This window comes from Cynara cardunculus (assembly GCF_001531365.2).
Source record: "Cynara cardunculus var. scolymus isolate 2C chromosome LG 11, CcrdV1, whole genome shotgun sequence".
Classification (NCBI taxonomy): Eukaryota; Viridiplantae; Streptophyta; class Magnoliopsida; order Asterales; family Asteraceae; genus Cynara; species Cynara cardunculus.
Window position 1 is genome coordinate 13,061,291 of NC_037538.1, and position 13,852 is coordinate 13,075,142.

The 13,852-nt window shown below is 35.8% G+C and overlaps 1 protein-coding gene across 1 annotated transcript in view; it reads left to right on the plus strand.

Annotated features, from left to right (window-relative positions):
- Positions 1-13,548, plus strand: part of LOC112520822 (ABC transporter F family member 3) — a 16,246-nt gene extending 2,698 nt beyond the window's left edge. Inside the window, exons 2-18 of the mRNA XM_025129418.1 lie at positions 4,757-4,972; positions 5,280-5,472; positions 6,221-6,429; positions 6,550-6,687; positions 7,044-7,172; positions 7,297-7,398; positions 7,493-7,639; positions 8,586-8,648; positions 8,741-8,787; positions 8,917-8,976; positions 9,241-9,323; positions 10,021-10,115; positions 10,681-10,767; positions 11,273-11,360; positions 11,524-11,609; positions 12,689-12,751; positions 13,288-13,548. Coding sequence (XP_024985186.1) covers positions 4,757-4,972; positions 5,280-5,472; positions 6,221-6,429; positions 6,550-6,687; positions 7,044-7,172; positions 7,297-7,398; positions 7,493-7,639; positions 8,586-8,648; positions 8,741-8,787; positions 8,917-8,976; positions 9,241-9,323; positions 10,021-10,115; positions 10,681-10,767; positions 11,273-11,360; positions 11,524-11,609; positions 12,689-12,751; positions 13,288-13,407 — 1,926 coding nt within the window. The 3' untranslated portion in view covers positions 13,408-13,548. The remainder of the gene's footprint in view (positions 1-4,756; positions 4,973-5,279; positions 5,473-6,220; positions 6,430-6,549; positions 6,688-7,043; positions 7,173-7,296; positions 7,399-7,492; positions 7,640-8,585; positions 8,649-8,740; positions 8,788-8,916; positions 8,977-9,240; positions 9,324-10,020; positions 10,116-10,680; positions 10,768-11,272; positions 11,361-11,523; positions 11,610-12,688; positions 12,752-13,287) is intronic.
- The last annotated feature ends 304 nt before the right edge of the window (positions 13,549-13,852 follow it).

The window sequence follows — 13,852 nt, forward strand, 5'->3', positions numbered from 1 at the left end:
CATGATTAACATCATCCACAATAAAAATGACTAATCAACCTCTCATAATTACAAAAAAATGAACAAAATGAAAAACTATGATTAGTTGAATGAAGTTTGTACGGTTTGTACAAATTAGGTGGTTTTTATTTGAACGCTCCCCTATATATATGTATCATACTTATGTGGTGCAACTTTAGTGCTATTCCTTATGGCAACCGCATATCCAAATTGCCCTGATTAGGGGTGTAAATGATACAAGACAACTTGCGAGCTACTCAAGATCGACTCGGTCAAAGCTCGGTCAACACTCGACTCGAATTGGCTCGACTCAAACTCGAGCTTGACTCGACATATTAACGAGTCGAGTCGAGCTACTCAATACTTGACTTGCAAAACTCGTGAGATACTTGATTTTTTATATATAATTAGTTTTAAAATATAATCAGGTTTATAATATGATTTATAAAATAAACTATAATAAAAATCTCTTATATTTTTAGATATTGAACAAAATTGTGCATTTTTTAATTATAAAAACTAAGCAATTATTTTTCTTATTAAAATCATAACTAAAAAAAGACAAACTAAACTACAGAAGTGTTAGTGAACTTGTCCCACATTGGAAGATAGATAGTAAATGAAGGGTGAAGAGGTGTTATAAAAAGAGAGGGTATGAATGGAGTTTATAACTTTGTCTTTTTGATGATGAAGTTTGAGGTGCATCTCTTTAGTTTATAAAATTTAAGAGAACACCTATAAGTTTATAATTTATAAGAGAAGACCCTAAAATTTTATGAATTTCAACGGATGAGCTTGGTTTGAGTTTGATTCGAGTTTGATTCGAGCTTCAAACGAGTTCGTGCTTGAGTTTAAAAAATTGCAATCAAGGTCGAGTCGAGTTTAGTTTTTAACTACTCGTGAATTTTCGAGTCGAGTTCGAGCTTGAGAAATAGTTATCGAGTTCGAGCTTGAGAAATAGTTATCGAATTCGAGTCGAGTATACCAATACTCGAGCTCGACTCACATCATTTACACCCCTAGCTCTGATGACTTGACATATTGAGTTAGTTCCATCCTTAAAGTATCATTTATTTATTCATCAAGCACAAGTCGGTCAATTGCCTCATATAGTCCCGTCTTAATGTATCTATTATTCTCAACTTATGAATCTTCTGCATAATAGATAGCTGGTTGAGGTAATATCCGATTACAAATGTACTAAAATTTAATACCAATATTTGTATTAACTTTAAAATTAAATAAAACATAACAATGTTTATAAATTATTCCTACATGCAAAGGATGATGAAGTTGGTCACTCCATCGTGCTTGAATCATAGACCACATTCTAGTGATCAATTTCTTATGAGTAGTGCCGGTCATTTTCTTCTTAATTTGATCTTTTGCTCTTTCCATAGCATCGTATATATAACCCATACATGGCTTCTCCGTGTCAGCCAACCGAACATCACCAATGGTGCCAATACCTAACAAGCTAGACAAATATTGTCCCAAAACTCTTGCTTAACTATTATTCTTTCAATTCTTTTTCCAATGGCTTTCTTGGCGAAGTAACTCTTCCTCCATTGTTCAGAAACAAATAATGATGCTGGTTCTCAATAATGCTTTGAATGGTGTAGAATTGTGTTGAAAATCTTGTAACATAAGACCTATGTAGTTCCCTATTTTTAGTGAGCCTCCACATCATATTCAAAATCCTTCCGTGGTTATAAACATAATAGTGCATTACTCTTCTTCCAATGCGAACAAAAGGAATCCACAAACTTGTTTGTATCCTCGATTACATCCTTCAACAAAGTGACACAATGTTGTGATAACTCGGAGTTGGCATGCCTACCAATGATAGGAATAAAGTTGGTAATTACCTCTTCCTTAATCTTTGAGAACTATATTCAAAATTTGAAATGGTAATTACCTCTTCCATACTCTCCAACTGCATTTATAAACTTTTGAAAGATCTCGTCGTGCACGACATTGAAGGGAAACCCAACCGAATATGCCCAAACCGTAAACACTTTCCAAGCGGCCATCTTTAACTTTTCTTTGATTGGGTTATTTCTATCCAAAGTGGTTTGTTTTATCTTTCCATAGTTGGGCTTCAACATCGCATCAAGAGGACCGCGAACATCACCAGCGACCTTTCGTTTCAAACTACGAGGTAGCTTTTCGGCTTGTGCTCTTCTTCCTTCAATAACTTCTATTTCATCTTCTTCTTGCCCCTCATCATCATCATCACCATCATCTTCACCGGATTCAACCGCATATGTGAGAATATGTGGAGCCTCAGATTAATCTCCAAAAGAGCCTTTGAGGAGAGACGGGAGGTTCCAACATACATAGAGGGGAATTTGGCCAAGTCTAGGCGATGTGGGACTCTAACAACATATTGTCAAAGAATTTCTACTCTTCTATTTCTTTCTTTCTTTTTCTTATCCTTTTCTTTCATCGATGCACAAACTCTTTTTTTGATGTCATTACTCACATTAGGACAACCAACCACATTACCTCTGGTTTGAGTAAGATGTTCTTTCAATCCAGTGATCCCTCCACTTACTTTTTTATCGCACAAAGTACACCATACATTATTTTTTCTGATTGGATCTTTCCATACCCCCATTCTTAAGCAATATCACTGTTGATGCATTTTGTACCTACATCTGATGAAGTAGTAGTAGTATTTGGAGTCACAGATGCCCTTGAAGATTGACCCCCTTCTCTACTTCCCATTAGTTCCGTTAGCTAAGCCCTAACAACAAAAATAAAAATAATGGTATATTGGTATTGGTAACTAACAGACAGAGGCTCACTGATCAACAATTAAAAAAAATTCATCTGCTATACTCCGGTTAAGAAATTTGTCAAATTGCATAACCATAGGATTCACCGATCAACAGTGGTCTCTCTGAGGTGAACCGTGAATGTAGATAAAATACAACAAAAGATGAACCTGCTATTACCTGGAGGCTGGAGCAGAAGGGACTGCCTCAAGTAAAAATAAAACAGAGGGATTGTTGTGGGTTGGGGGTGAGGCTGGAGGAGTAAGGCTGGAGCAGAAGCTGTTGAGGATCTGGAGTGCCAAACTGTCGATGAAGAAGAAGGTGGAGTGGAGGGCTGTCGTCGACTCGACTGAGGCTGGAAAAAAGGTTGAACTTGGTTTGGCTGACTATCGTGGATGATATTGGAAAGAAATTGAAAACCTAACCTTCTTAGTTTCTAAACCGCATGTTGATAAAGTGGTAATGTTAATGGATTAAAATCTTAGTAAGGGCCCAAATCTAATTAGAAGCCTAGGTCCAAATAAAAGCCCAAAAAAAAGGAAAAATAACAGCATAGTTCAAAAGAGGCCCAAGCTAGAATTTCGGTATTGTGGCCCGCAATTTCACTTCGAATATCGGTGAATTGCGCTGCTAATATCGGAACCGCAATTTTCACTGATCTTTGACCACTGCTATTTTGCTTTAGTCCGGTATCCGCTATTGCGGCGCTATAAGCATAGATTTGCAATACTTACTGCAGCTATGTTATCACAAAGAAGCTTCATGGTTCCTTCAATGGTCAATCCACAATTCATTACAGCCATACTAACTCACATACGCCATTGCACATAGTTCAAAACTCACCTCTTCATTACTTCTTGTGTAAGCAGTTATGGTGGTCCTAAACTGGATCATGGTCAGGACCGTGTTTTGATATAGCGGTTGTCGTGGTGGTAAAGGGTGGTATAGCGGAAAACAAGTAGCAGTTCATGAAATAAATAAATTTGTATACACACACATATACTTAATTATATTTATATATGTAATACACATCTAATACTAACTTCTCTATGCGTATTTAGACAATCGTCTTATACACATCTTATGTAAGCTTGTGCGTTTAATATTGCCAAATATGATCACAAATACAGTGGTCAGTGGATAAAAAACCCAAATATGTGATCTGGCAGGTCTTTTAGTGGAACACAAATACTGGGATCAGTGGATAAAAAAAATTCATAAACGTAAGCTAGTATATATTTAGTGGAGCCAACATAGACCTTAGAAACATAGCAATCATTCGTAAAAGAGTTGTATGAAGAGAAAGTTGTTAGGGAGGTGTTGTTCTGTCAAAATTGACATGGCTGCCGTAGTTTAGATATTGTGAGCTAATGAAATAGAGCTGGGAAGGAGTCGTGTTTATGTTTTCTACTTCATTTCCATGTTTGTGTAATTGATTTTTTCTGGCTTCATTTCATGACTGATAATAACTTGTTCGATTTTGGGAGAAGAAATATAAATAACTATCTAAAAATTAAAACACACTAGCAGGTAATGCTATATCCTGCTGCTTCCAAGTTAAATAAGGTTTTTTTTGCTCAAAGTGTATGTATTAGGGAATTTCTTATTGTAAATAATTCAAAAATCACCATTAATGTATTTTCAACAAGAATTGAACTTCAGTTTAAGATTATGTTCAAACGATTTACGCATGTAAATTGTGATGTGTTATATGTGCAACTTACTGTAAATACATCCTAAGCGAATCATTTAATGACTGGAACATATATGTCATGAGTTTGGAACCATATACATGTTTGTAGAAATGGTTCAATATTGTATATAAGTTATTCCACAAATTCTGTTGATCGCCTCACTTGTTTGCTAAAAGAATGGATGGAAAATAGGAGGGATACAAAAATAACTTTGTTTTCAATCTGATGAAGGAAAAGAAAGATTTGTAATTGATTTGCCATTGCTCCTTAAAAATATTGTAGGTTTGTGGCAGACTATCAGAAAAATTTGGAAAGCATGGTTTAATCAAAATCAAGCCAGCTGTTAGAAGCCTTGCTACACCATTTAGAATGAATGAGGGAATGGATGAAGAGAAAGCTCCAAAAAAGAAGCCTGAGCCAGTGGACGGTCCTCTGCTAACTGAACGTGACAAAATCAAGCTTGAAAGGAGGAAGAGGAAGGATGAGCGCCAAAGAGAGGTAAGTTTCCAGTTTCCACAAAAGCTATTAGTACTGGATGCCAGTGCATGTCCTTTTTGGTTCTTTATGAACTAGTTAGACCCTACCCTATTCAACTATCCTGGTATAATTAGTATGGAAAATATTTTGCTTATGAATTTAACCTGTTGAAGCTAATGTGTGACAAATCAATTGGGTCAACATGGTCACTCCATACAGCTGTTCTCTATCCGGACAAATAGAGATTAAATTCTTGCAAATGTTGGTATAATACGAGCATGGTTAATTTTATTTTTTGTGTTCTTATGTATAATTCTTGATTGATCAGGTGCAATACCAGATACATTTAGCAGAAATGGAAGCAGCAAAAGCTGGAATGCCTGTTGTATCTGTAAATCATGACAATAGTGCTGAAGGATCTACAATTAGGGATATACATATGGAGAACTTTAATGTGTCTATTGGTGGACGTGAGCTTATTGTTGATTGTACTGTAACACTATCTTTCGGGCGACACTATGGTGAGTCTGATTTTTATTGAAGGACAACCCTTCATCTATTGCACCCATTTCTTATACTGCCAACAACTGCTAACTGTGCTGATGGTTGGGTCCAGACACTACTAACAAATGCTGTTTGACATAATTCTATATTATGGATGTTGGAGGTCTTTCAACTATTACTTTTATCAAATTGATATGCATGCCATGATTTTCATCTAGGAGTTATGCTAAAAGTTTTCATCCTCCGCAACAGCTTTGTCATCTAGTCAATGACTTTTTGTGGATGTGGAATCTGTCACTAAATAAGTGGGGAAAAAAGAAATTACTGTGTTGGCGCTTAGAACACATTCTGAGTTCATAGGGGTTAAATTACTCTCTACATTTTGATTGGAAGGAAAATCTCATACTAGAAGGGGATAAGGGAATTTGTGCAACACTCTTCACAGAAGGTTGAGTTGGAACTTTCTCTATCCATAACGATGAGATGGTTCTCCGAGAATAATGGTCACTTAATTGATGTGAACGTATTAGTTCTCAATGAAGAATGTGTTCTTAATGAAGAATATTTTATCCAGGTCTATTCTTTTCTGATGGTATCAGCACTTCTATCAAGTGTTATGTTGTATGTATGCTTTTTGTGTATGCGTATATATGTATTGGTGATTTTTGTTGTTCAATAAGCATCTACCAAGAAGTATTCCTTTCTGTCTGGTTAGCATTGATATCTTTTCCGAGATAACATCATGATGTGCTACATTTTTTACAGGCCTTGTTGGCAGGAATGGTACAGGGAAAACAACTTTCCTAAGGTATATGGCTATGCATGCTATTGAAGGTATTCCTAAAAACTGTCAGATATTGCATGTGGAGCAGGAAGTTGTTGGTGATGATACATCAGCGTTACAATGTGTCCTTAATTCGGATGTTGAGAGAGCACATCTTTTGGAAGAAGAAGCCCGCATACTAAAATTACAGGTTGGGTTTGCCTTTGGTTTTGTTCACTTGTGTTCTTTTTTGAACAGGAGTGTGTGTGTATGCACATGGACTAACATGCCATTTCTGTTTCCCAAACATGAAATTTTATGATAACTCTAGAGAGATTTGGAGTTGGAAGGAAAGGACCCGAATGGGATAAATGATGATGGAATTGCACAGAAGCTTGAAATCATATACAAAAGGCTAGAGTTCATTGATGCATATTCCGCAGAGTCTCGTGCAGCTTCTATTCTTGCGGTCAGTCTCTACACCCTGTGATTTAGCAATTATTTTAAGTTACAAGACTTGACAGTGTATGATCTCAGATTCAAGCTCTAGAGTCTAGATCTTTTAGCATCTCTTCATTGATCATATGATTAGAGCTCTATTATGTTAAATAGAATATTAACCAGCTAAAGATGGGTGTGTTTCTGTATTGCCCGGTCGGTGCATAAATCGTCACTTATGTTGAGTTTTGTTGTGATCTGAAGAGAATATTTAGAGCTGAGTTTTACCTTGAGTCATTTTTGAATTCTTTGTTGTAAGATATCATCTTCATGTTTCTTTGCTGACTTGCTGAAACTATCATGTTTCACTAACTATGAGAGTTTTAGGGTCTCAGTTTCACACCAGAAATGCAGAAGAGGCCAACAAGAGCCTTTTCTGGAGGATGGAGAATGAGAATAGCTCTTGCTCGTGCACTTTTCATTGAGCCTGATCTGTTACTACTTGATGAACCTACGGTACTTCACAGGCATTTCCTTTCATAATTTGGTTTTTTAGGCTGTAAAATAAAATAACAAAATGGGAGTTATTTGAACCTCAGAAGTGAGTGCTGACTAGCCTCCAACATCTTCTTTTGTGCAGAATCATCTTGATCTTCATGCAGTGCTGTGGCTGGAAGCATACCTAACTAAATGGCCAAAAACATTTATTGTTGTTTCTCATGCTAGGGAATTCTTGAACACGGTAACGGTTTCTTGGCCCAATATGCTTGTCGAACTTCATATTGCATTATTTTGTAATTCTTTTTGCTATATCTCTTGCTTGTTTTGTGTTGCAGGTAGTCACAGATATTTTGTATCTTCAAGGGCAAAAGCTGACTGCATTCAAAGGAGACTATGACACATTTGAGAGGACAAGAGCTGAACTTCTTAAAAACCAACAGAAAGCATTTGAATCAAATGAACGTTCGAGGGAACATATGCAGGTTCTGATTGTGCTATATTACTCCAACGAACCTCTTAGTTCCTTACAATGACTGTAGAACAAAGATGGTGTTCCTTCCTGTTATACTTCATTATATATATTACACACACACACACACATATATATATATATATATATAATATATATATAGATAGATAGATAACTGTGCACCAGATAGCCAGGGGGACAACTTTTTTTCATTCAGAATTGATTAAAAAGATGAATGGAGAAAACGATGCAGATTATATCATTACAAACCATATTATGTTTTAACTTTAATAAACAGCAGCTGAAGATGGAGTTGCTTTGGCCTTATGGTATTGCACATTAATATAAGACATTATCTAATACAGTAAAGATGAGCAAGAGCTGGTTAAATTGTGATAGGTTGGTATCCTAGTTAAGCACATGGTAGATTTTTTATGGTAAAGATGCTAAAAGATGCACTTATGACAATTCACATTGAGCAATAGATGCTGCAAACATGAGCTTGACTTGGCACTTTTAACTCACGAGTCTGTTAGGCTTAGGACAAGCCTAGCAGTTCTGTATATATCTGTTGTTTTGGACTCTACCACAATTGAGTTATCAAGATTACAGACTTTTTCATTTTAACAAAATTCAGAGTCCCCCTCTCCCAACAAAAAGGAAAAAGGAAAAAAAGTATTTTTAAGAAAGGTACAACCATGCTACATATTCTAAGTTGGTTTTACCTCTTAATTTGACATGTTATAGAGGGAAACCATAGATTCACAGGTAGTTACTGSGTTGTGCATTTGTGTTTTGCTGATTGAAAAAATAGTAAGCTCAATGTCTTGAGTTTTCATATCTGAGTATATTTAGTTGATGGTATGGCACGGCTGTTACTTTTTGGAAGAATATGTGAACATACTCTTTCTATGGTGTTTTTATATGGAACCAACACTGATTATCTTCTATTTTTGCAGTCTTTCATTGATAAATTTCGATACAATGCGAAACGTGCATCTCTTGTTCAATCTAGAATCAAGGTAGAGTTTTATATAAATTACTGTACCTCTTAATATCAATAGCCAGCCTTTCCGTTGTAATTTTGCTTTTTTTTATGTTCACTAATTGCCAGGCGCTGGAACGTCTAGGACATGTTGATGAAGTTGTGAATGATCCAGAGTGTGTACCACCACTGCCTCTTTGATATAATTATGTTCGCTGATGTATGCATGTTCTAATATATGCATCCTGTTTGATTATGTCATGGCTATTCTCACTTGTTATCTGTTATTAATTATTGTTATGCAGTTACAAGTTTGACTTTCCTACACCAGATGATAGACCTGGCCCACCTATAATAAGCTTCAGGTTTGTCGTTAGAAAATTGTTGTTTTAGCTTTGCATGCTTTGTCATTTCAATCTTACTTAACTGGTTAATCATTGAGGAACAATGTGCCTTTTTGTTCCTTATCAATTGCTTATACATGGGTTTCTAAGTAAAGGCTTCCAAGCAACTAGTGTCTGAAGTAGGCTTATTGTCATCTTTATATTAAAAGGTTAATGTGTAGCAGCTTAGATATGTCTCATTTAAGTTCTAACTATAAGCTCTTGATTTTTCAATTGCAATCACAGTGATGCTTCATTTGGCTATCCCGGAGGCCCAATACTGTTCAGGAATTTGAATTTTGGGATAGATTTGGACAGCCGTGTAGCAAGTAAGGATAATGCTATGAAGTTTTTACTTTATAATTGTGTGCATATCATCCAATTTCTTGTAAGGACCTTAACTTGTAATCCTTCCCCCACCCCTTCCCCTCACCCCACCCCACCCCACCCCACCAATTGTATGTGCATGTATATATATGTGTGTGTATGCTTGTTTGTATATATGTATTATGTTATGTATGTATATGCATAAGTAATAATATGTGTGTGTATGCATACGCATGTGTATTTGCATATGTAGGTGTGTATACGTGTGATCTGTGTGTGCCTGTGCTTGTGTATGTATATATATTATGTGTGTATGTATTCTTATTTTCATATGTTTAGATGCTTATATTATATTTTGATTTGATATTTATAACTAGTAGTGCATCCACTAATTGCAAGGACAATGAGAACATCATGTCACATCATGGTTCAATCAAGTATCAAGACTTTTTTAATTTAAATATACATGTGGCTCTCTTTCGAAGGATGTATGTATTAGTGCTCTAGAGTTCCATCACCATATGTTTGAAGAGCTAAAGTTTGTGCCTTAAATCGTAAAAAATCTTTATGTGTTTCATATGTAACTATATCTTTATATGATCTGATGGCAGTATCAAATATCATTTAATCTATTATAGGCTTGATTTTGCATTGCATATGCTTCAGTTTCTAACTATGGCATTTTAAATTAATTTTCAGTGGTAGGCCCCAATGGTATTGGTAAATCCACTATACTTAAGTTGATTTCAGGGGATCTTCAACCAAGCTCAGGAACAGTTTTTCGTTCGGCTAAGGTAAATATAAGACAATTATCTATAGAATTTTGAGTACTGACAATGCTATGGCCAGTTCTTTTTGTTTGTAGGTTGTAGTCTTTTGTTAGCCTGGACTATAGTACAGTTTGAAACTTCCATGGCTGTTTCAATTTTCTTTTCTTGGCCTAGTCTTTAGTGTGATTATAAGTTTGTTTACTTTTATAAATGATCACTTAATGTGTTTGGGATGATTATATATGCCTGACTTAATGAAAAAATCGAGACAATTACCTATCTAGTTTGTTAATGCTGATGCATAATGAGTCTACCGGTATATTGTTAGAACGTAGAACCATGTCAATACTGTAGTCAGAAAGACAAATAGCTAACATTGATGGTGATAACCGGGGACAGATGTTTGTGATATAAGTGGAAATTTTTTGCATAATAAAGAAGTAAATGGTGAGATGTTTAAATAGCTAACAACAAAAATTTGCAACTCAGTTCACAAAGACATACTAGGCTACCATGTTAGTTCTTCGATTACCAATTCTCAGTTGGCTGTACATGTATTCATCTGATTCAATGCGAATTCCCTCTGCAGGTTCGTATTGCTGTATTCAGTCAACATCACGTTGATGGGCTTGACCTAACCTCCAATCCACTTCTATATATGATGCGCTGCTTCCCAGTGAGTTCCTTTCTGTCAACTTCTGTTTTTCTTTTTGTTTCTTTCTTCATTATGTTTTATGTTAGGCTTTTCAGTTAAATGTTTTGTTTGGTTTTTCACTGATATGCTTCAAGTTCATATATTTTTGTCAATTTCTGTTGCTACAGATCACAATCATCTAGATCTTCTCCTGTATGGAGTTTATTAACTATTTTTTTAAATGCTTACATGATTTGTCATAACTGTAATTAAGTAGCCTTTTTTATGCTGTGTTATTAGCTGGAAGACAGCCCACCAAAAATAAAGAATTAAGATTCATGCGTTTAAGCAAAGCCATCAACCAGATATTTTAGAATATGTACTGATAGACGCTGATTTGATTCTCCTCAACAGTTATAATTGATATACCTCTGTGGGGAAATTTCCTGGTCATATCTTTTTTTTTTTGTTTTTAACAAGACACGGTTGAATTCCAACCAACTAATTGCTTAATTTCTTAATATATATATTTGACAACCATCCACAGGGTGTGCCTGAACAAAAACTTAGAGGCCACTTAGGTTCTTTTGGTGTAACTGGGAATCTGGCTCTTCAACCAATGTACACCTTGTCTGGTATGTTTGTTATTTTATACTTTTCCTTTATTTAGTGCTAAATTCTCTCGTGGTTGTGTTGTAGCATGTTCTCCTTGCTTTATCTTAAAAACTTTGGATTTGTGGTGTTAGAACCCCTTTATAACACACAGCTTAGGACTCACTGTTGTTAGTGGTGTCTCAGGTGGTCAGAAAAGCAGGGTTGCATTTGCAAAGATAACCTTTAAAAAACCTCACATCATATTGCTCGATGAGCCGTCAAATCATCTTGTAAGTCTATCATTGCTTTCATATTATTCTATACTGTATGCAAACACTTTAGAACGGTCTATGGTTGTCAACGAGTTGACTATTCTTTTGTCGTACGACCATTTTCAACTCATTCAGATTAATGCCTGCTGAGGTTACAAGGGGTTCTACAATGGGTGACTTTATGCATATGTTAGCATAAAGTGAGATATCACCCCATCATTGTGTTTGTGGGATGTCACTCTACATTATCATAAATCTTTTTTATTTATTTATGAGCCTGGTGGATCATCAGAATCATTCTGTTTGGAGTATAATTTATTATTTTGTAGCAGAGTAAAAGACCCATGAAAACCAAACCTAAGATGGTGAAACTTTTATGTCCACTCATTTAGTACCGTAGTAATTCACAGGATAATACATGAAATTTGGGATGAACACGGACCTCTAGGTTGAGCAAGGTCAATTTGACTGTTTGGAGGATCTTGGAGCTTGCCGAATATTTTCTCTTGAAAGCTTGAATTTTATACTCCCTCCATTCCTAAAAAGTAGCTCCCTTCAGAATTGTATTCGTCCAAATGAAGAGTCCAATTGCAAACCATTGAGTAGACCATGTTGATATCCTAAATTTACCCTTTATTTGAAGTTGGTTAAAGAGTAATCTTGTTAGTATGTCTGATCTCCGGTAAAAATCTTAAGTTGTCTATAAATTCCTTTTAGATTAAAGTGGCTTTTTATTTATTTTGGGGAGGAAGGGTATTTGGTTTGTGCATAAACCCATCATATAAGCAAACCAAGATGTAATTAGGTAACCTTGAGGGCAGCTCAACTGGTAAGACCTTTGGTTTTCTCCCCAGTGGTCACCAGTTCAAGTCCCTTCAAGGTCTCCGGAGGTTTCCCAGGCTGTTAACTTTAGAGCTCATTGGATTAATCAAGATATGGTCCGGACTCCCATGGTTATAACAAAAGATGTAATTAGGTTTTCACCCCAGCATAACTTTTTTTTGTAGTTACTGTGATGCTGGTTTACAAGTAGAGGTTAGAATACTGTACCGCATGTAATTACCGAGAATTTAACAATATCTATCTTCTGAATGCAGGATTTGGATGCTGTGGAAGCATTAATACAAGGTCTTGTTCTGTTCCAAGGAGGGGTTCTGATGGTAATTACACTCTAATTCACTTTGATGTTTCTATTGTGTGAGTCTTGTATATATACATGGTGCGAGGCGAATGAAGATGCGAGTGTAGTAGGTCCTATTAACTTGATGATAGGAGTGGGACCTACAAAATGAAGAATGAAGGATCAAAGGAGAACGATATATAAACAAATAAGCACTTAAGCTCTCTTTATTAAAATGTGATTATGGATCCCATTTACTTGATTGAGTGTTAAATGAATGAGAACCACAAAATAAAGAAGGGAGAAAAGTAATATAAACAAATAAGAATCGAGCTTTGTTTTGTTCGGCCTTTTAACATTTTCATTTTGTGGATCTCATTTATTCCTTTGGCTTCTTTTTTCGAACTTTTTGGGAAAATTTTCCGTGTCTCACTTTTTACTAGTTGGGGATGATCACAAAAACAACCGTTCTACTCTTTAGGGTAGATCCCAGACAACATTTGTAATTGGGACCGACCACCTGAGCAAAGGAAAACCAGAAGAAATACTTGTGCTGACCAATATATTAATTTGCAGGTAAGTCACGACGAGCATCTGATTTCGGGTAGTGTTGACCAGTTGTGGGCTGTGTCAGATGGCAAGGTAACGCCGTTCAGTGGCACGTTCCAGGATTACAAGAAGAAACTGCAATCTTAGTTAACTTCCAATACTCGATGTGCGAATTCTGTGAGATTACTGTGTTTTTGTATGTTGTCATAGCAACAAGACTTGGATAAATGAAGTGATCAAATGACACATATTTAACTTCATGGGGTTTTTTAAAAGGTGAAGATTGTCATGTTATTTGTTGCAAGCATTGCTTCAAAATCAGCTACCAGATGCTTTTAAAGTGGCTGGAAACTGGAATCATCTTTGTTTCCACCCTCTTGATTTGATATGATTGAAGATGTTGACCCACCCACCCCTGCTCACCACTTCTTACCTTTTATTTTTTCCACTTTTGCCCTTTAAATTCTTATTTGGATAAGTCGTTGCAAGTTTTTCGGTTGTTTTTAGGGCTCTAGAAAGAAAACGAGATCGAATTCTTGATCAAGCAAAATCGGATTTATAAGATGTCAAAAAAAATATAAGCATTCTAATG